This window comes from Mesocricetus auratus, unplaced genomic scaffold, assembly GCF_017639785.1.
Source record: "Mesocricetus auratus isolate SY011 unplaced genomic scaffold, BCM_Maur_2.0 Super-Scaffold_100041, whole genome shotgun sequence".
Taxonomy (NCBI): domain Eukaryota; kingdom Metazoa; phylum Chordata; class Mammalia; order Rodentia; family Cricetidae; genus Mesocricetus; species Mesocricetus auratus.
Genome location: NW_024429218.1, coordinates 9,336,953 through 9,358,774, shown reverse-complemented (window position 1 = coordinate 9,358,774; position 21,822 = coordinate 9,336,953). Strand labels below are relative to the sequence as shown.

Sequence of the window (21,822 nt, the reverse complement as noted above, 5' to 3'; positions counted from 1 at the left end):
TTGTGTAATATAAACTTGTCAAAGGATCACTTATCAGCTCTACTGAGTACAGAGATTCCTGGGAGGAGCTGAGGAACAGTGGGTGACACAGTCATGCTGTGAACCATAATTATTTCCTCTCTAAGCATTAAGGAGGGTGGGATGTAGAGAACTTGAACAATATAGGCACCTGGAAAGCAGTATTGCAAGCTAGAAAATGAATTTTTCAATTCCATGGTACTGTCTTGGTTATGGTTTCTATTGCTATAAAGAAACACCAAGACCACAGCAACTCTTATAAAGGAAAACAATTAAGTGGGGCTGGCTTACAGTTCAGAGGTTTAGTCCATTATCATTAGGGCAGGAAGCATGGCAGCATTCAGGCAGACATGGTACTAGAGAAGGAGCTGAGAGTTCTGCATCTGGATCAGCAAGCAGCAGGAAGTGAATGTCACACTAGAGCTGGCTTGGTCATTTGAGACCTCAAAGTTCACCCCCTAGTGATGCACTTCCTCCAACAAAACCACATACTCTAACAAGACCACACCTTCTAACAGTGCCACTCCCTGTTTGCCTATGGGGTCATTTTTATTCAAACCACCAAGGGTGGTAAGAACACAATGTGATATCTAAGTGCATGGCATGGGGCCATCTTCTGGAGGCACAACACAGAGACTCTCAGAAACCTGTTTATCCAGTACTCCTGAAAACTTGACCTTTTGATGAATCACCCCACAGCCCCTGCCCTATGCCAATCAGTGTGATGCTGCGACTGAGGTTCACCCACACTGTCAGGTATGAGTGGAAAGATATTTCACTGTATACATGTGTCACACCAACAAATTAATTTCTATTCTCAGAATTAAACTGATTTCTCAAATCTGCCTGACGCGGTAGCTTTGCCTCCAGCATTGTGCTGCATGTGTGTCTTGGCCTCACCTGAACCCCTGAGTCAGGACCCCAAAATGAAAAAGCCATTTTGCCTCTACAAACAGCAGTCATGAGAAGTGCTGTCAGGGAGGCACACTGAAGACTTTGAATTACTTTACCACATTGTATGCAAGTATTTGAATTTTAGTTTCCTTTTATCAAAACACAAGTCTTTAGTGTTATCTATGTTGATGGTTAAAAATTAATTTCATAAATTTTAATTGATACTTAAAAGCAAAACAACTTTGGATTTTACTTCTATGATTAAAAACTTGTATGGGGAGTGTGGTTGACAAAGCATTGCCTCTGGGAATGAGCTGACCTGAGCTATTTATTATTTCTGTGGCTTGTTTACTTTTCTTATTGCTATGATAAAAATACCTTGATGAAAGCAACTGTGAGAGTCAAAGTTACATTTTTAAATTTTAATTACTATGCCTTAGAGATCCATGAAATAAAAATGCCTGTGATTTGAAAGCCCCTTGCCCAGGACAGATAGCTCCCGAAATGCTGGAGCCTCTGAACAAGTTTGTTTGACCCAGCTGTACCAGATGTCCTTGACCACATGTGGGTGGGAGGTTCACAGGCAGGAAATGCTTCAGGATGTACACGTGCCCTGATTGGACCTGGTGGGAAATACTTAAGCCACTGCAAAACTTGATTTGGGGCTGTTTCTTCTGGGAAACCAGAGATGGACCTGGCCAGAGCCCATCCACCTGCTGGGGATCACATTTCCCAACAGGTGAGCCAAAGGAGGACTTCCCGCATTCAGAGCACAACACTGAGCAGCCTATAGACACTTTTCTGATTTTACCCCTGTAAATAAGATACCACTATTTTATCTCCAAGGTTTTCTGACTTTCAACCCCATTAGTTTTGACAAGATTTGTATTTTTTGTGGTGTTTTCATTTCTGTTTTCCTGTCCTAAGCCTCTTTGCTTAACAATGTTTTCTAAGACTTAATCATACTATTATGTAAGACACCATCTTCCGATTCTTGTTTGCAACACAAGGTTTCGATATAGGAACACGTCATGGATCATCCACCCATTATTCTGTCAAGGGATAATTGGGTTATTTAATTTGGAGTTTACTAAAATAGTGTTGTTATGAGCATTCTTTGATATACACTTTACATATATGTTACATGTGCATATACGTTAAATAATTTGCTCAGCATCTGTCCCAAATTCTGCTCCCCACAAGTGAACAAGTCCCCAAATAAGGTGTTCTCTGTCTTTCCCAAAACTAAGTTGTTGTAGGAATATTACTTTAAGATATGCTACATTTGTCTATGCTGTGGAACATTTGTTTAATTATGCAAAAATGGTGCTGCATTCTTTTATGCTGCATTTATTTAACTCTGTGAAGCTGTGTTACTTTGCCTGTCTAAAACATCTGATTGGTCTAATAAAGAGCTGAGTGCCCAATAGCAAAGCAGGAGAAAGCATAGGTAGGGCTGGCAGGCAGAGAGAATAAATAGAAGGAGAAATCTGGGAGGAAAAGATGAAGGAGCAAGAGGAGGAAGACTCCAGAGGCCACGGCAAGCCACAGAATAAGAAGTAAAGAAAGGTATACAGAAATAAAGAAAGATAAAAACCGAGAGACAAAAGATAGACAGGATAATTTAAGAAAATCTAGCAAGAAAGTCAACCTATGGCCCAACATTTATAAGTAAGAATAAGCCTCTGTGAGAATTTATTTGGAAGTTGTGTGGCAGACCCCCCAAACAACAACAACAACAAAAAACAACCCCAACTACACTAAGTATTGTTGTCTTTTTAGTCTTCAGCATTCCGGTGGATTTTGGTTGGCATTATTGTGAAAACTAAAACTTGCTAGCACCCCACACCATCATTCCTTTTCCAGAGGCTCACAGCTAGTAAGTACCATTTCTAGGCATATTTTCACACTTTTATTTAATCTATTGTATATGCATAAATAATGCAGTTTTTAAGATTTTTACATATATACTCTTTCAGTTTGACTTTTCTTTCAGCTATACATAATACGTTGTGCTTGCCTACTTTGATTGTTAAATATTAGATCCATGAATTTTTACTATTAGATTACATAGATAGCATATACTTTAAAACACTGGTGTTAGTGTTAAAATGGCTTGCGTGTTTCTTCTTTTAGACACCCAGAAAACTGAACTCTTTGGTTCTGCAAATATTTCATTTCCTTCTATGTAACTGAATGCTCCCCAGCACAGGTGTATACTTCCAACAGACTTAATACTTCAGGTGGTCAGGCTTTCAAAATTCTGGTCCGTGTGATGAGTGTTAAGTGGTGTGTTAGTTATGTCTCTGTTGTTGTGATAAAGCACCATGACCAAGGCAACTTATAGACTCGGTGTTTACTTGGGCTTATGATTCTACTGGGGTAGAGTCCATGATGGTGGGGAAAGCTTGGGGGCAAATGGCAGACAAAGCAGCTGAAGCAGAAGGCTGTGAGAATGAAACAGAGAGAGGAATTGGAAATTTAATTCTCATAGCCTTCTTTTAGTGACACTTCCTCCAACATGGCCACACTTCCTATAGCTTCCCAAACAGCCTACCACCTGAGGATCAACCGTTCATATACACAAACCTATGGGAGACATTTTCATCCCAACCACCACAAATGACATCCCATTCTGGAACTGATCTGGATATCTTAAATGTAATTAGAATATTTTGTCTATCATATCCTTTGTCTGTGATTCCTCAGGGTGCCCTACAGATTTGTCGCCAAGTAGAGTTATTTCACCTGTATAAAAATTTTTGTCGGGTTGTCAAAACTCTCTCTTTTCATTTTTATTTATACTTTTCTTCTACCAATGATTTCTTTGCTAATGTAGAGGCTTTGTTTTCTGAGTTTACACTTGTTTCTATTGCTTTCCCTCTTTGTGTTTTATTTAAGCACTATTCCCACTCATTACCGGTACCCTGCGGGGTTCCTGTGCTGCTCTTCTATGCTTGCTTTGCATACATAGCTGTTTAATGTATCTGTAATTTTAAGTTTTCTTACTATTTTATTTATTTCGTGTGTATGAGTGTTTGTCTACATGTGTGTCTGTGCACCATGTGTACACAGTGCCCATGGATAACAGAAGAGGGGGGGCAGATGCTCAGAGACTGGAGTTGCAGAGAGATGGTTGTGAGCTGCCGTGTGGGTGCTGGGAATTTAACCCAGGCCCTTTGGTTCACCTGCAACTTTTATGTGTTGTAAGGTTGCTTCCTAATTCCATTTTCCTTTATATGGATAGCCGATTGGGTCCACCACATTTAGTCAACAATGCTGTGTCTCATACGCCCTTCATGTTACTTACTGCATGTATTCCTTCTTTAAGTCCTTTATGCAGGCATACTTGCCTATTTATGTGACCAACACTATATAATATTGTTTTAGTAACCATATTGAAGCCTTCAAATACATAATGATATACTCCTTCTGCTTGGGTTTAAATAGTCTAGGCTTTTTGTGACTATCCTTATATCAGTTCATCAAAGACCTGTCACAATTTGATTGGAATTATATCTTGTGATACTTTACTTCTGTGTATTTTACCTTTATACTTTAAATTTTATTGTGTATACTTACACTTTATATTTATCCTAATCATTTGATGAACTTATTACACATTTGACATTTTAGCTCTCTTCTTCAGATTCCCTTTCCCTGTTCCTAACACACCTTTTGGAATTCTTTCACCAAGGGTTAGAATGGCCGGATTCCTTGAATATTTATTTTGCAATCTATGAACATCCTTCTTCAGAGTGGATGGTCTGTATAGCTGAGCTGCCTGGAGTAGAGCAGACTGATCCTTGTCAGCTGTGCAACCCCTTCATTAGCAGTGTGCCTCGGCATACCCTTTCCTTTGGCTGCCCGTCAGCAAAAATGGAATACCAGAGGCTTCCAATGATCCAGTCCATCTGCCTTAAGTCAGGACAGTACTGAAGAAGCATCTCAGATTCAGAGCCAAGACCTCCACTGACAGTATAACGCCTATCAGCTTGTCACTCTATCCAATCCATTACCACCATCTCCACACCTGCTGTTTCCAAACGCTTTCCCAAGCGGACTGCCTCTGTTTAACTCTGACTCAGTGTGCTTCCAAGGTATTGATGCCAGGTCTGGCCCATGAAAGTAGAAACTAAGATGGGATTTATGCCTTGAATCGTGGCCACTTTACCACTCTGAGGACCTCTTATTAGTGACAGGCATGAGACAGAAGAGTCCTTGGCTCAAGGTAACAGCGAGTGTTAAAACCTCCATCAGTAATGAACTGGGATGGTATTCTAATAGAAATTAATATTCTAATGGGTGCAATGTATCAAGCATTTGAAAAATATGAGGGAAACAGTAATCTTAAGGACAATGGCAGTGCTGGTTGCTAAGTAAAATTAATTATTTGAGAACAGCAAAAAAAGCCAACAGTGCTTAATTGGATTTTAAAATCTAACAGTGAAATGGAGAGTGTCTCTGCTAGGGAAGAAAGAGGCCTTTATTCTGCAGTAGGATGGCAGAAGAACTGAGAAACTTGCCCAGATCTTTTTCTTTTTTTGTGGAATCTCAATTTTTTTTTGTTTAAATTAGAAACAAGCTTGCTTCACATATCAATCCCAGCTCCCTCTCCCTCCCTCCCTCCCTCCCTCCCTCCCCAGTTCCCACCAATTCCCCCAGTTCCCCAGCTCATCCCCCTCTGCTACCCAGGGAGGGTGAAGCCCTCCATGGGGGATCTCTGAAGTCTGTCATATCATCCGGGGCAGGGCCTAGGCCCCATGTGTCCAGGCTGAGAGAGCATCCCTCCATGTGGAATGGGCTCCCAAAGTCCATTCCTATGCCAGGGATAAATACTGAGGCCCCATAGATTGCCGAGGCCTCCTCGCTGGCACCCAAATTTAGGAGATCTGGATAAATCCCATGCTGGCCTCTCAGCCATCAGTCTGGGGTCCATGAGCTCTCCCTTGTTCAGGCCAGCCCAGTCTTGACCCCTTTGCTCATCACTCCTCCCTCTCTGCCACTGAGTACCAGGAATTCAGGTCAGTGTTTGGGTGTCTCTGGCCCAACTCTTAATCCTAAGTGTGGCTGAGCTCTGAAGATTAACCACAAACCCAGGGAGCATGGCATTGCTCAGAGACTCTGATGCAATGGACTGGGTTGTGACCCCTAAAATTCTTCCATTTCCAGTTCTCCTGAATCCTCTGAGACTCAATGTGGACCACTTTATGGGGTCTCTGCAACTTCATGGCCAGAAAGACAGATGATCACAGAAGACGAGAAGGCAGTTTGTCTTAATGTGACTTTGCAGCTGGTGTTGGTTCAAACTTCAGGAGTCTGACCCCCAGTTGTTTAAGCATATTTAAGCACAGCGCAATTTATTGTGAACTATTCTGATGATGATTAACTCAGGCCTGCATTCACAATAAAGCATCCATAAATCTCCTCAAGGAACAAAGTGCTAAGTACAGATCAGCCCTGACAGCATCAAAACTCTTTGTAAAGTCCATAAAGATGGGTTCTGTAGACTGACTGAGAAAAACAGGTGTATGACTGACTAAGAATATGTTTATGATGAGGGTGTGGGGAGCACCCTGTGCTGGAAAAGTCTCTGGCCACACAGTGCCTAGGTCCCCAGGCTAGAAAGCAGTCCACTACAGCCTTCTAGGTGGACAACATGTTTGCATTCCTTCCCTTGAAGGAACAACTCTGAGCTTAACACTCTTGGCTCCCCTAGTGCTTCTCTGTGAGCACAAAGACCTCCATGCCTCAGTTTCTGGCTAAGACCTCCTTAGGGTCAGCCTCCAGCTCCATCTCAACACTAGGCATATGGCCAAGGCTAAATTCCATCAAGTTGGCACAAGTACTGTAAAGAATAGCCAAGGACTGTGTGGCATTAGGGAGGCTGACCTGACCTGCAGAAGGCTGAGGTGGCGGCTGCTAGAGTATAGTGTTCTGAAGCATGATTCTAATTGGTCTCATCAATAAAAACCCAGAGTCAGATATCAAGGTAAAAGCTGAAAGATCAGACAGCAAAGGAGCAGTCACAATCGTCACTTAGTGCTCTGAATCCTCAGACAGAAAGTGCTGAGAGCCTACTTACAGCCTGTGTTGCCACTTCCTATCTCCTCTCTATGCAGACCTCCCGACCTCTGTGGTTAACTAGTGGCCAGCTCAGTCTTCTGGTCTCCAGGGGAGCTTTGTTTGTCAGAACACAAACAAACCGCCACGACAATGTTTCTAGAAACAAAGGGGGTGGGCAATAAATGAGGAAACTGCTCAGTCTGTACAGTTATAAGAAACCAAGAAGTCAGATGTGGTGGTTCACTTCTGTAATTCCAGCACTTGGGAAGCTGAGGTAGGACTGTGGGAGCAAGCTGCAGTCCATTTAACAAGGCTAGAACGAAAGAAGAGGAGGAGTCACATCGTCTGGGTGGTGAAGGGTGGAAGGAGCACATGATGCTAAAAAGCACATGAACAGAGGGATGTTATTAGTACTCCAATAATGAGCCAGGCTTCCTTCTCTTAGCTAAGTATGTTGTATAGGAAAGTGTAGTCATTTTCCTTTGTGAATACCATCTAAGTTAGTATGGAATAGATTTACCGGTATTATTTTTTAACGAAGCATTTAAAAAATTCATATTTTTGCTTACGCGGTCTTGGTAGTCCTTCTGCATGCTAGGCAAGCCCCAAAATCATACAAGGATTTCTGCTACACTAGATGACCACTCAAGCCAAAATAACTAGACAATTTTGGGGCAAGTTACATATTACCTACCTCCCCATGAGTTTCGTCATGTGTTAAATGGTAAGCCAAGAGAGAAAGTAGCATATTCCCTTCTCGGTTTCTAAAGCAGGCAGTCTTGTGGAAAAGCATAGTCAGAGCTCAACCACGGAGCAGAGAACGTGGGAGTGTTTGCTCACAAAGGAACAGAATCCACAAGAGAGACACAACTCAGATTCAGAACACCGGGGTTGTGAGACACCCAAGAAACCTGGGCCTCTGGTGCGCATGCCTATAATCTCATCGCGCAGAGGCAGAGGCTGCTACTCATTATGACACTAAGACATCAATAAAGAAAAACAAAAACGTGAGATGGGAGGCTTGTCAGGGTCACAGAGCAGAAACGATTTCAAAAGAATCATGAAAAGAATTGCTAGCAAACTCATTTTTCTCTTTCAAAAAAATTTTTTTGTGAGTGCATCTTTCTCTCCCTTTTGGGGTTTTCAATTCCTCTGAGAAAAACAACAAAAACCAGAATAAGACACCACAGGCCCTGGGATCCTGAGCTGTCTGACCCCTAGTCCTTTCCTTCCCAACCCAGAGGCCATAGACTTCCCTGGCAAGATCACTTCCGGGAAGGTGAGCCCCGCCCTCCCGCCTGCCGGAGGGGGGGCGAGGTCAGGGCGGGGCAAACAGAAGTGGGCGGGGCGGAATCTTCCGGTGACGTGCACAGTCGGGGCGAGCTGACGCGGTGGCACATCCGGTCTCGCTCGCTTCCACTTTCGGAGGCGTTCCGCGTCCTGCTCCCGGCGTCTCGGGCGCGTCTCCCCGGGTTGTGTCCCCGCGGGTCGGACCCTCCTCCGCGTCCTCGACCACTGCGGTGAGCGGTGCGTCCCCGCCAGGCCGGGCGCCGAGGGTGGGCCGGGGGAGCCGGAGGACCCGCGGGCGGGCGGAGGGCGGTCGCGAGCCGCGTGCGTCTCCCCGCCTCCAGGCCTCCCAGAGCCCCGCCGCCCAGGGCCGCCCTGCTGTCTCCGGAGCTCAAGCTTGAGCCGAAAGAAGTTCGCGATTAAAATAAAAAAATAAGATTAGGTCCGAGATGGCTCAGATGGGTAGAGAACGGGTCACCCGTTGCCACTCACCGCAGTCAGCCACACGCTGCAGACTTTAAATGCTGAAAGAAAGCCCGTGGTTTGGCCACGATGATTAACCACCAGTTAGTTATTCTGGGTGCTGAAGACCAGTTTTGTAAGGTGTGAGCCAACGCAGAAGCATCTGGCCTGTTGAAATTGCTGCCTCTTAGGCAGGAGAGACAGGCAGTGAAAGCGACTGTAGTTCTTGATCTAGTCAAGGAAAATGGGTCGGCTTTGCAGTCAGTACTTGGCTTGCTGGACTTTTATTTAGATACACTATGTAGTCGAGAGTGTACTGTGCAGCTCTGCGTGGTTGGCAGCAGAGGGGTGTGCTTATATTTCTCAACATGGTTATTTCAACTTGGCATAAAGTTAGTATTTTAGTCGTCTCTTGTTAATGCTGTACAGATTTGTTTGAATGAAGAGCAGAATAGTTAACGTTAAGTAGAAGAAACAAGTACTCTGGCTTTTAGGGTGAGGTGGGGTTTTTTGAGCTTTGTTTATGCCTGTGTTGTTTTAAAGCTGTTTGGTAGTGCAAAATCTTAGTTTAGAAGCCGTTAGCTGCAATAGTGTGTGTGTGCTGTTGCCTAAAGAGGCTTTGAACACGCTTAAGTGTAAAAGCAGTAGGCCTGAGCTTAAAATCGAAGGGCTGAGATTACTGCTTAAGGAGAGTATAAACACTTTCCAAGTGAGTCTGGCAGTTACAGCCTTCTCTGCTTTCTTACCTAGAAAGGGGAAAATGCCGAAGAAAAAGACCGGTGCGAGGAAGAAGGCTGAGAACCGCCGGGAGCGGGAGAAGCAGCTCAGAGCGTCGAGAAGCACTGTAGACTTGGCCAAGCACCCGTGCAACGCTTCCATGGTGAGAGCTCTTAAAACAGCGGCTGGTGGTTGGAAATAAAAACTGTGTAGCACTGTATGCAAAATCTGTCTGAGAAAACTGTCAGCTCCAATGTGCCCATGGGTTTGCTGCTTGTGAAACCTGTTAGAGGCTTCTTCACTAATTTTATTGAGCAACAGTGGTTTTTTTTTTTTCTTTCTATTGCTTATTGTTTCTAAAACCTGGCCTGTTGCCTCCTATACTGTTGATGATAATAGATACTGAAGGAGACGGAGAACAGGAAGTGTTGGGAGGCTCCCGCTTTTCTGTGTCCTTTAACTCAGTTGTCTTATTCCCTGGGTTTAACCACATTCTCTCTGAGTCCTTCCTCTTGCTTGAGCTCCCTGATCCCTAGATATGCCCCATTTTCTTCACTAATCTTGCCTGTGCTAAGCAAGTTGGTCTCGGGAGTGTGTGGCTGTCTGAGATGCCTGGTTTACAAGACTTCAGTTATCACCCCCGGGAGCACATGCTGGCCTTGGGCTCTGTGTACACCATTGGTGGCTCATAGAGTGCCTCTTCTACAAGTTTGCAGAACTCCCTGGTGTCTGTAGGACTTGTTTGTTTATAAATGTCAGGAGCAAAATTTCACCTTAGAGAAAAGAAGTTCACTAGAGTAATAATTCTAAGTAGCAGGTTGAAGAAACGGTGGGAAGGACTGAGGGACAGGAGGGACGAAGATTGGGTGTGAAAGATGGGTGGCTGGATCCCGGATTCTAAAGCTCTTTTGCCCGCATTGCCCTGAGGATTGTCGTCCTCTGTTTGTCTGGAGTCTTGGTTTCTGGTGCATACATGACGTTGTGGGGGTCCCAGGAGGAAGAGTCTCGCAGGTTGGGCTTGAGCCCTCTTGTCCAGGACTGATGTGCAGGCCCAGGGCTCATGGGGCAGAGGTGACGGGGAACGGTGTGGTGAATGTCAGGCTCCTTTCAGGAGAGAGGACTGCTAAGCACAAGGAACCAAGTGACTAGCATGCGCAAGTGCGCAGGGAGAGTAGGGCTTGGTAAGTACTCCAGTAAAGGTACAGCCGTGTACTGTTGTTTTGTTTACTACTGCGGAAGACTAAGTAGTAGTGTGAATCTGAGCGTGTGGCAGGCAGTGCCGCTTACAGAGAATGGTCCACATGAAGAGATGAAAGGGAAACGTGTTCTCGTAAATGAGGGGATGAGGAAAAGACTGTAGAACGTATCTGGGGAAAGACTGACTGATAGTGACTTGACTCTGAAGAGTAGACCAGGCTAGAGAGTTGTTATTTATTTAAAAATTGTATTTATACAGTGTTCTGCCTGCATGTATACCTGAAGGCCAGAAGAGGGCTCCAGGTCTCATTGTAGATGGTTGTGAGCCACCATGTTGTGCTGGGAATTGAACTCAGGAGCTCTGGAAGAACCACCGGTGCTCTTAACCTCTGAGCCGTCTCTCTAGCCCAGAGAGCTTTGAAAGCCCTATTTTAATGTAGATAGTTTGTGATCTTTTATTATTGTGTGTCCTTCTGTATTTCTAGCATCTATTCGATGTAGGCACATAGGATGTTTTTAAATTAAAATAGAAAATTGAGCAGGGACTTGTATGTGTTTTCTGTCCAGCATTTGGTTTCTTTAAAACAACCAGAAGCAAGTTCAGTGTGTCTGACCTCTTCTGTAATATGGGTTCTTCCATTGTGGATCACAGCGTAACGTTTTTGTTTTCCTTTGCTAGCGGAGTGAGTACAAGAGCCCCCACACATGGCTGGAGCTGGATTTGGGGTGTAGAACCAGTTATGTTTTAATATGGGAAAGAAAATAGTCTTTATAATGCAAGCAAAATTTCCGTTTTCAGTCATCAGAAAATTAATGTTCTGTTTTAAATTTTGCAGGAATGTGACAAGTGTCAGAGGTAAATTTTCTTTTTTCTTTTCCTTTCCTTATGAAACTGTCCTCGTGCGCTTTATGTTGTTGTGCTGGGACACTTGGGGAGGAAAAGGCCAGTTCCGTGTCACGTCACTGAGGGATACCAGGGCAGGAGCTGTTGCAGAGACCGTGGAGGGATGCTGCTGTCTGGCTGGCCTCCAGCCTCACGTCCACCTGCCCTGATAACCTGGGGCTCCCTGCCAGGGTTGGCAGTGCCTGCGTAGACCCTCCTCCATCAGTTAGCAGATCCTGCCCACAGGCCAGTCTGATGGAGGCAGTTCCTCAGCCGTCCCCCTCCTCTCAGATGACTCTAGTTTGTGTGGACTGACAGAAACTAACCAGCACAGCAATAAAGTCGTCTCTCCTTTACCTGAAATTGACCCTATTTAAAATTTTTGTTTTACATGACAAGGCGGCAGAAGAATAGAGCATTTTGCTATTTTTGTAATTCTGTTCAGAAGTTACCAATTTGTGCCCAGTGTGGTAAGTATACAACTATGAAGGCATGTCTTTATCAAATGTTTGTCTGGAAGTTGTCAAGTATAGGTGGAGCTAAGTCCCTAAAATAATTCAAAATGAAACTAAATGGTGTTTCCCAGAGCACACAGATTGGTGTTTCCTCGGTGGTCTTCACAGGCTCTCACCGTGCTAACATGTCTCATTGGATAACTCTTAGACTGAGTGTTGCAGTCTTTGCCATGTTACTCTCATCTTGGGGATGTCTGTGCGTTCCTAAAGACTGGCCTTAGGGAGCCTAGTCACCTTTATTCAGATTTACCTCAGTGTTCTTTTTGAACAAATATCCTCTGTATGTAGGAGATGCTGGCTCAAATAGAGCAGCTTGGGGTGCCCATTGATATGTGCGTGACCAGGGCAGCAGGTTAGTGATCAGGGCTGCATGTGGAATGTTTCTAGTGTAGCTCTAGTTTTCCAAAAGGTCATTGGTTGAGTTCTGCAGTCAGTGAAGACGAGAACCCTGTAGTTAAAACTCTCACCTGCCTTTGTTGTACTCAACGCAAATGAATGCAGGGTGAGAAAAGGAGTTTGTGGAGTGGAAAAGTCAAGCCCTGCATTGTCAGTGTCTCTAGGCTTGCACTTTACAGGACTGTGTGCTGATGCATTTTCTATTGCAGACTCTCATGCGTGCATTAGACTCGGAACAGTTGGTAGCTGCTGCCCTGTGTCCAGTTTTTCTTTCTCCCCAGTGCCTGTTACCTTTGTTTACTTCTCAGGAAACAACACACCGGCAAAGCAAGCATCTTCTGTTTGTCTCGTGTTCCATTATTCCGTAGTCTGATGGGCAGCTAATATGTTGTCACTAAACTTGACATAATGTCTGATGAACAGATTTCTTGGCAGGGTTGGGGTTGGTAATTTGTAGATGAGCATCTTTCAGGCTGTTGTGGTTTTTATATTTGGATAAACTTAAGTGCAGCAATTGGGGTCCTTAATCATTTGCTGTGTCTTTGGACAGTGTGTGACAAGAAATAACTGGTAAGTCCAAGCCAGGCTGTTTCTGTTGTGATTTATGAATATAGGAGTCATTCTAAAGCATGCTTTTTACAGTGTTCACTTGAAGTTCATAAGATTTGAAACTGTCAAAGTGATCATAGATTACAATGTATAGCCTGGAACTTTATTGGGATATTGCATATAAATTATAACAGCTTTTATGGATTAATAAATTTCTAATCTCAGAAGATCTGACTCAGGTATGGGCAAATACACTAGTTTCATATTTTAATTTTTAAAATATTATTTACAGAGACACTTGGGATAGATCAAGGAGGAATTAATGAACACTTTCTTGTATGTATTAGTTTGTAGGCCTAATAGTGCATATGTATATTTCTTTTTAACCAGGAAAAACAAAGTGCATGATGAAGTCTTCAGACTGTGTCATCAAGCATGCTGGTGTATACAGTACTGGCCTTGCTATGGTGGTAAGCTGCTTGTCATGTCTTAGTGTAGGTTTCCAAGACAAAGCCATTTTAACCAGAACTTTAATGCGTTTTAAAAATAATTTTTATTTATTCCTTGAATTTCACATATTTCTATCATATTGGCCTTCACCTCTTCCCAGAACTATCTCCATCTATCTATCCATACAACTTTGTGTTCTCTTTTTTTATTTTAACCCATTGAGTCCAATTTATGTTGCCCAAATACTTCTAGGTGTAAGACCTGCCCTGGAGATGTTCAGCCTACAGGGGTCACACCCTTAAAAAATGACTCTTCCTCTGCCAGCATCTATCAGACACCAATAGCTTCTCAGCTAGGGCAGGACTCTGTGCTCACCCCTTGCCTCCGTGCAGGGATGTTGCTGGCTTTGAGCTTCCTGCACGGGTTTTGTGCCTGCTGTAAGAAGCTGGAGTGATTTTTCTGTGTACGAATACACTCTTGTGTCTGGGTACACTCTTTTATTTCTTCATAGTCTTCTGTTACCTCTGGCTCTTAAACTCTGCCTTTGTTAGAGATCTCTGAGCCTTGGAGGTCGGCTTATGTCATAGTATCTTTCTGCACTCCACAGTCTCCTACCTCTATGTTGACCAGTCTTTGGTCTTCGTGTTAATTTGCACGTAATGCAAGAAGCTTCTCTAATGAGGTTTGAGAGACGCACTCATCTATATATATAACCAGTCATTAATAGTCATATTTGTGGTCATTTAGCAGAATAATAGTAGTGTGACCTATGATCTATGTAGCCACAGGTCCTGATAATAGTGCCAGGTATTAGACACTGGAATAGGCCTTAGATTCAAGTAAGAATAGTTGGTTATTCCCATAACACTCATACCACTATTGCACCGGTAGATATATCTTGCCAAGATATCAATATATCAATCACTGTTGGCAGCGTGTAAGATCTGCATCTGAGTAAGATTGATTTCCTCCTCTAACAGAGTGACCAGCACCTCCCAGTCTGTGAAAACTAGCCAGTGGGGTTTAAGCTTGTCTTTTTCCCCCACTAAATGATAGTGCTTTCTTAGTCGTTTTAGTTGGTTATCCAACTAAAGGTACCATTGTTTCTAAGTGTTAAACAGACTTCACAAAATAAATTCCCTGAGTTGTAAGCCTTTGGTTAAATAGGTTTTAGAAGAAATTAGGGTTAATTTTTTTAGATGTTAAATTTGACAAAAAGTACCTATTAGTTATACATTATTTTTACTAGTTAGGATTTTAGAAGGGATTTTAGTGCTATATGTTGTTGTTTTTTACCCTTAACTCTTTTTGGTTCTTGGAGGGGCCCACCACCCAGCTCCCAAATAAATCACTCACCAAGTCTTATTACTACTTATGAATGTCCAGCCTTAGCTTGGCTTGTTGCTTTCCAGCTTTTCTTAAATTATCCCATCTTTCTTTTGCCTCTGGGCTTTTCCCACTCTCTTACTTCTGCAAATCTTACTCTTACGCCATGGATTGCTGAGTAGCTGAGTGGCTGCCCCCCCCGATGTCCTCCTCCTCATCCTGTTCTCCTGTTCTTCCTTCCTGGTTTCTCCTTCTATTTATTCTCTCCGCCTTCTAGCCTGCCTATCCCTGCTCCTGCCTTGCTATTGGCCATTCAGCTCTTTATTAGACCATCAGGTGTTTTAGACAGGCAAAGTAACATAGCTTCACAGAATTAAACAAATGCAGCATAAACAAAAGTCACACACATTAAAATAATATTCTACCATAGCCATAGGTAAAAATAGGTAGATTATTTGTTGTATTTTGTTCTTTTTCACTAAAAAAATTATTTTAAATATGAGCTATGAGTCTTGCTGCATTTTGCTATGTGATTTATGCTTCATGAAAGAATTACTTTCTGTGAGGAAAGTAATACTGGTTTTATGTATATTGTTTATGGTAACTTCCCTAATCTGGGTTTTTTCTGTGGGACAGCTTTGTTCTCTCAGGTGTGAGTCCTTTGCCTGATCTTTCTTTCTGTGCTGATAACCACTTGTCTCTCAGGTGTGTGTGGGGGGACGAGTTCTCTGCTTTAAAGTCTTCCGGGTTACATAGTTGAAAGTTCTTCTTTCTTGCTAGAACACTGTCTGATGAAGGAGAGTCACAAGCTCTTCACCTGGTGTGTTTTCACAACAGACTTGCTCCTCTTCCTTGCTGCCTTTTGTCCCTTTGCTCTCTCCGTAGCAGCCTTAGTGTTTGCAGTGGTCACGTGGTAGCTGACCAGAGCTCTCGTCTCTTTGTTGCAGGGTGCAATATGTGACTTCTGTGAAGCTTGGGTTTGCCACGGGAGGAAGTGTCTTAGCACCCATGCCTGTGCCTGTCCACTCACTGATGCAGAGTGTGTGGAATGTGAGCGAGGGGTGTGGGACCATGGTGAGTGACGAGGTGCAGACATTAAACCTAGTTACGAGTAAGTGCAGACATTAAACCTAGTTACGAGCACATGCTAGCTTGCCTTCATCTTTCTCCATATAGATTCTTTCAACTCTCAACCACTGGTATAGTTTCAGTAATTTAGTTGGAAAAAGACTGAGCCAAGAGTATTAGTAAGCTGGTACTATTCACCCAAGCAGCTGGAGAGGGGGTTTGGGAGAGGGCAGCAGGCTTTCTTGAGCCTGTGACTGCTGTGTAAATGGGCAGGAGATAGAAGAGGCCCACAGTTTAATGGTTCAATTTGGAGTATGATACCAGTTTTGTTTTAGCTCTTGCCACGAAATTTCATACACTTCTGAAATTAGTTGCTATCCTTGGTAGGTTATTTGGGTAAGAATTTTTAAAGTTACTAAGTTTACCATATTACATTCATGAATTTTCTTTGACTCTCACAGGAGGCAGAATATTCAGCTGTTCATTTTGCCATAATTTTCTTTGTGAAGATGATCAGTTTGAGCATCAAGCCAGCTGCCAAGTTTTAGAAGCAGAAACATTTAAATGTAAGTTGTTTGTTAGCTGTTCTGGACCTATGATTCTGAATAGTGTAAATGAGAAACTTAATTAAAAAGGAATAAGTTCTTTTATGTTGCTGCTTGTGTGTGTGTGTGTGTGTGTGTGTGTGTGAGTTTGTGTGTGTATGTATTTTGTTTATAGAAAAAAAACAAACATTAGCTCTGAGATTTTCTGTGGGATAATAATGGTATATTGGCTGTGCAGTTCGTTTTGCAGTCTTTTTTTTTTTTTTCTTGATCAGACATTGGTATTCTTATAGCATTCCTGGTCCTGTGTACCAGCTAGAATTTTCACTTTTAGGTTCCTGTACTGTGTAGTTAGCTGTGAAGAGACACCATGGTCATGGCAACTCTTCTAAAGGAAAACATTTAATTGTGTGGGTTACACTTCAGATGGTCAGTCCTTTATCTCCATGGTGGGACATGGTAGCGTGTAGGTGCTGGAGAAATAGCTGAAAATTCTACATCTTTATAGGCAACAGGAAGTGGTCTATCTCACTGGGCTTGGCTTGAGCATGTATGAGACTTCAAAGCCCACCTCCACAGTGACACACTTCCTCTAACAAGACAACTGACCTACTCTAACAAGTGCCACTGCCTTTGGGGGCAGTTTTCTTTTACCACATACCCCAGGCAAGCCCGGCCCTCTCCTCTCCTCTCTCAGAAAGTGCCCCTTCCTTGCGCATTGCTGACAGTGCAGGGACACAGGCTTCCTCCTGGGAGAGTTCACCTTACATTTGGTTAGACGTCTGCGGTCTGTATTTCACCTGCACCCACAATCCTGCATTTTCCCAGTGGAGAACCAATGTGACTGACTGGTTTAATAGTAACAGAAATATCTTTATAGATGATTTCAAAAGGCTAATAGAAATAAGAGTATATGTAAATTATTACTTTATGATGCCTGGTATTAACTGTCCTAGGGAGAAGACTGACATCCTCAGTTACTTCCATTGTATGGTTCTTATTCTGGGGGAGATGCTAATTCTATCACTCATCTACAGATTTTAGTTGCTAAGTTGCTGACCTGAGATACATACTGCACTCTGTATATAAAACTCAGTATTTACATAGAAATTTCCACAAGAGTGTTTCAAAGTATATTACATGCCCCACCTCCCGAGACTTCTTCGGGATGTGTAGAATAGAAATAAAATTCTTTGTTCAGGAAACATGGGTGCTTTGTGTCTTCATAGTACTTGAACTCTGCAGGTCAGTAATTGACTGATTGGGCTATGATGCCATTGAGAGAGTACCCAGTGATTCCGTAAGTGACAGAAGTAATATGTAAGGCCTGAATAACTGACTGGATTTTAAGATGACATTTCTCTCTCACAGGTGTTTCCTGCAACCGACTTGGCCAGCATTCGTGTCTGCGATGCAAGGTGTGCCTCCTTGTTGTCTCTTTTAGACTTTGATTTTAGTCCCTGTACCCTTGCCCCAGACCCAGATGTTTATTGCACTAATATCTATGGAACTTAAAACTTGTGCAGCCTTTTTTTTTCTTTAATTAATTAATGAACTAGTTAATTGACAGTAGGCCTTGCTGTGTGGCCCGGGCTGGCCATGAATTCACAATGAGTCTTCTGCTTCTACCTCCCGAGTATTGAAGTTCCTGGCCTACATTGCCATGTCAGGCTCATTCTTTTAGATTTGAGATTGTGGCATGGAAGTCAGTGACTTAAGTGGCTTTTCATTGGTCACCCACTTCTTGAAATAGTTGCCTCTACCACATGTCCTCAGGGTCCCAGCGCAGTGTTTTTTGAGCCTTATGTTTGTAGAGAGCATTGTGACCTGATTATTGGGGGGTGTGGATTACATTGTTCCTGCTTAGAGGAATCCCGGTGGTGCGGAGTGTTATAATGTCTCTTCAGGCTGCCTCTGGCATTCCTGTTGGATAAAGATCACCAGATAACTTACTTATTTATCTCAGAAACATTTCTTTGTTTTTTGCCTTTTTTGTTTGTACCCTGTCCTTACATCTTTCCCAGTTCTGTGGAATGGCTTTCGGGCGAGCATTTAGTTTCTGTCTGTGTTGTTTCTGCTGCTTAGAACATGTTTGCTTTTGCTCACTTTACCCCCCCCCCCAATTTATCTGCTGATGTCCACTTAGGTCCCTCTGTGCTCAGTGGACCTCTGCATCTCTCTCAGTACTTAGGGCCCTGACATTTTCTTTCCACTCCTTAGTTGGGTGGTGGTGCATGCTGAAGATAAACAGACTACCCACCATCTATTATCAAGGTCCTGAAATATGACTAAGTAGATAAGCCACTTTCCAGGCCATCCTCTGTGTAAGTGTCTGCCTTGTGTTGGTCATGTTTCAGAAGAGTCTTGGCAGAATCCATTTTCCTTTAAGAAACTGAAGTCGAGAGCATGTGATGAGTCCCAGTCTAATGCTCAACTCTGTCTCAAATAAAGCTGTCCAAATTTTCATGCAGTATTGAATGGTGTCTTTTTATATCTTTTAAATTGAACAGTGGCTTATTTCTGCTTCTGTATAGGCTTGCTTCTGTGATGAGCATACAAGGAGCAAGGTGTTTAAGCAAGAAAAAGGGAAACAGCCTCCTTGCCCAAAATGTGGACATGAAACTCAGGAGACAAAGGATCTCAGCATGTCAAGTAAGGCTTCTCATGGGATCCCAGTGGAGTGGCTGGCTTTCACATTTAGACTAAGTTCATTTTTCTTCTCTCTCTGTGTGTGTGTGTGTGTGTGCGCGCATGCGTGCGCAGATCAGAGATGAGCTTTACGCCTCATTCCTCAGGAGGCTATTGAGTGTCTCATTTGGACCAGACTTGATGATGGTTAAGCTAGGCTGGCTGGCAGGAGTCCTTTGATGTCCGCCTCCACTGTGCTAGGGTTATAAACATGTGCTACCACTCCTCACTTTTTATGGTGGTCCTGGAGATGGAAGTTGTGTCCCCTGGCATATGTGATAAGCACTTTACTGGTTGTCTCTGTTTCTTTCCTGTTGCTGTGATAAAATACTGTAATGAAAGCTGGTAAGTTCAAGTCAAAACAGTGGAGGTTGGGACATCTGCTCACATGTCCACTGTCAGAGGAGAATAGTGAATGCATACTAGTGTTGAGCTTGCTTTCCCCGTTCTAAATAGTTTGGGATTGCTGCCTGGGGAATGGTCCTTCTTACAAGTAAGATGGACCTTTCTGCATAATTAACATAATGAAGATTCCCCCAACATGCTCAGAGGCCTGTCTACCAGGTGATTCTAAATTCTGTCAAGTTGCTTGGTAACTAGCAATCACATTGACTGAGCTGTCTTCCTGGCTGGTGTGTGTGTGTGTGTGTGTGTGTGTGTGTAAAGGGTACATGTATTATAAACAAGTGGGATTTTATAGCCTTGGAAAACTTGTGTGGTACAGTTTTTCAGTTTGAAACACGAAACATAGTAATACTGAGGTTTGTTTTTTGCCATAGTTATTTGTGATTGTGTTATGTAGACTTCTGTGGGAAATTACTTCCTTTCTCATATAAAAGTAAGCACTAGTGTGACAATATATCCCATGGCAGTGGACGTGCGAGCGTTGGCAGTAATTGATGACATGTATGTGATTGTCTCTTGTAGCTCGATCCTTGAAATTTGGCCGACAGACTGGAGGTGAAGAGGGAGATGGAGCCTCTGGGTATGACGCTTACTGGAAGAACCTGTCATCTGACAAGTATGCAGACACTGGGTACCATGATGATGAGGAAGAGGAGGAGGAAGCAGAGGAGGAGGAGGAGGAAGAGGATGGGAAGGACTCAGATGCCGAGTCATCAGACCTGTTCACTAGTTTGAACTTAGGAAGGACCTATGCTAGTGGCTATGCTCACTATGAGGAGCAGGAGAACTAGGAGCAGCTCCCCCTGTCACTTGGGAGAAGAGCAGGCTGAATCATGAGGATGCTCAGACGTCCCCTCCCTGACCTTGTCAAAAGGCTAGTCACACTAGACCCAGGGTATGTTCTGGCAGTTTATAGGAACTGATACTGGACTTCTAGTGTAAGGAAAATGAGTTAAATGTAAGGTGAATGGAGTATCATGGATTGGATTATTATTGATTTCAATCATCTGGTAGGTTTTGCCAGTTAGATGCATATAAAATACATGATAAAGGAATAGAAAGGATATATATTTATTTGAACTTTAATTGCTGTTTGTATTAAAGGCACTGCTTATAAATTCATGTATCTCATTTTACAAAATGTAACGGGTAAAAATACTGTATTTCAATCCATACATTGATAGTCATGTTATACTCTGAATTTTCACTGACTGTTCATGCTGTCTTAAGTAGTCATGTCTGTGTTAGTGGTTGACGTGCTCGTCATTTTCTTACAATGTATGTCCTCACCAGTGCTTGTTAATGCCTCGCTGACTGACTGAAATCTAGCTGTTTTCATACACATAATGTCAGGATTAGTATTGCTGATGCTTCACCCAGAGATCTCATTTTTAAAATAAATCTAGTATTATACTTGAATACTTGGATATTGAGTTCTTGTATGTTTTATCAAATTATTTTGGAAAGCATTTAAGTGGTAAAGTTTTGACCTAATATCGGGACAAAAATCTGAGATTAATTGCATGACACAATTGATGGTAAGTGGGGAGCTGACGGTCCCTGGCAGATACCTGGTTCCTACTTGGCTGGCGTTAATAGTGACCTAGGATATCTTAGCTTCTCTTCTGCGCTGAGATGAAGTACTGTTACCAAAGCTACTCGGGAAGAAAGGGTTGGTTTGGCTGTGGTTTCAGAAGTGTTCAGTCCTATCACGGGAGGGAAGGTGTGATGGCAGGGTATACATCATCTTGTCATGTTTCTTGAGGAAGCAGAAACAGGAGGTGGGACGGGACTGGGAAACCAGGTCCACAGTGGTGGACTGGGGTCTGCCTCCTAAAGGAGCCGTGGCCTTCCCCTGTATCACCACCAGCTGGGACCAAATGCAAACACATGTGGCTCACGTGGAAACCACAATCATGGTAGAAGGGAGCCCATACTGGACTGCTGAATTGTGGATAGTTGGGGGAAATTTGGGTGACAATTACTGTCGTTGTTTTTAGAGGAATGTAAGAAGTCAGGTACAAAAGGGCAATAGGAGCTGTCTTGTCCACCCAAAGCAATGTGTCACACGAAGGTTGAGACACCCTGGGAAACCTGAGCAATCCTGGCAGTGAGACTGAGGCACGTGCATGCTGTTGAAGACCATTCCCGGGCAGCTTGCCCTTTTAGTATGCAGCCTATGCAGTCAAGTAAAACACCTGAGAGGACACAGACGCTGTAAGAATCAGCATGCATTGGGAAGAGCCAAAGGAATATGCTAGAGATTTACTGCTTATGAGGGTCAGGAGATAAAACAAATGTTTTGGCTTCCCTCGCTAACGTCCTCTTAGATTACACAAAAGAGTTATTTTGCTAG

General features: G+C 43.2%; 1 protein-coding gene and 1 long non-coding RNA gene across 3 annotated transcripts; one reads left to right on the top strand and one right to left on the bottom strand.

Moving 5' to 3' along the window:
* Positions 1-7,211: 7,211 nt before the first annotated feature.
* Positions 7,212-8,325, bottom strand: LOC121135691. The gene is made up of 2 exons (XR_005872788.1): positions 7,673-8,325; positions 7,212-7,291 (listed from the first exon to the last, which is right to left on the bottom strand). It is a non-coding gene; the product is annotated as an uncharacterized LOC121135691 (long non-coding RNA).
* Positions 8,326-8,351: 26 nt separating this feature from the next.
* On the top strand, positions 8,352-20,885 carry Znf330 (zinc finger protein 330). Of its 2 annotated transcripts, none has more exons than XM_040734832.1 (10): positions 8,352-8,498; positions 9,478-9,607; positions 11,478-11,497; positions 11,924-11,994; positions 13,375-13,454; positions 15,708-15,834; positions 16,290-16,394; positions 17,745-17,791; positions 18,908-19,025; positions 19,989-20,885. In XM_040734832.1, exons 2-10 carry the CDS (start codon positions 9,488-9,490, stop codon positions 20,255-20,257), a joined length of 957 nt encoding a protein of 318 aa, XP_040590766.1. In that variant the 5' UTR covers positions 8,352-8,498; positions 9,478-9,487; the 3' UTR covers positions 20,258-20,885. The 2 variants fall into 2 exon arrangements, with proteins under 2 accessions (XP_040590766.1, XP_040590767.1); XM_040734833.1 differs by having other exon boundaries at positions 8,376-8,505.
* The last annotated feature ends 937 nt before the right edge of the window (positions 20,886-21,822 follow it).

Bases quoted from the DNA above. Each gene is read 5' to 3' on its own strand.
- Znf330 (XM_040734832.1), top strand. From the start codon at position 9,488: ATGCCGAAGAAAAAGACCGGTGCGAGGAAGAAGGCTGAGAACCGCCGG. The intron at 9,608-11,477 runs GTGAGAGCTCTT...TAAATTTTGCAG, and splicing joins ACCCGTGCAACGCTTCCATG to GAATGTGACAAGTGTCAGAG. The intron at 13,455-15,707 runs GTAAGCTGCTTG...TCTTTGTTGCAG, and splicing joins GTACTGGCCTTGCTATGGTG to GGTGCAATATGTGACTTCTG.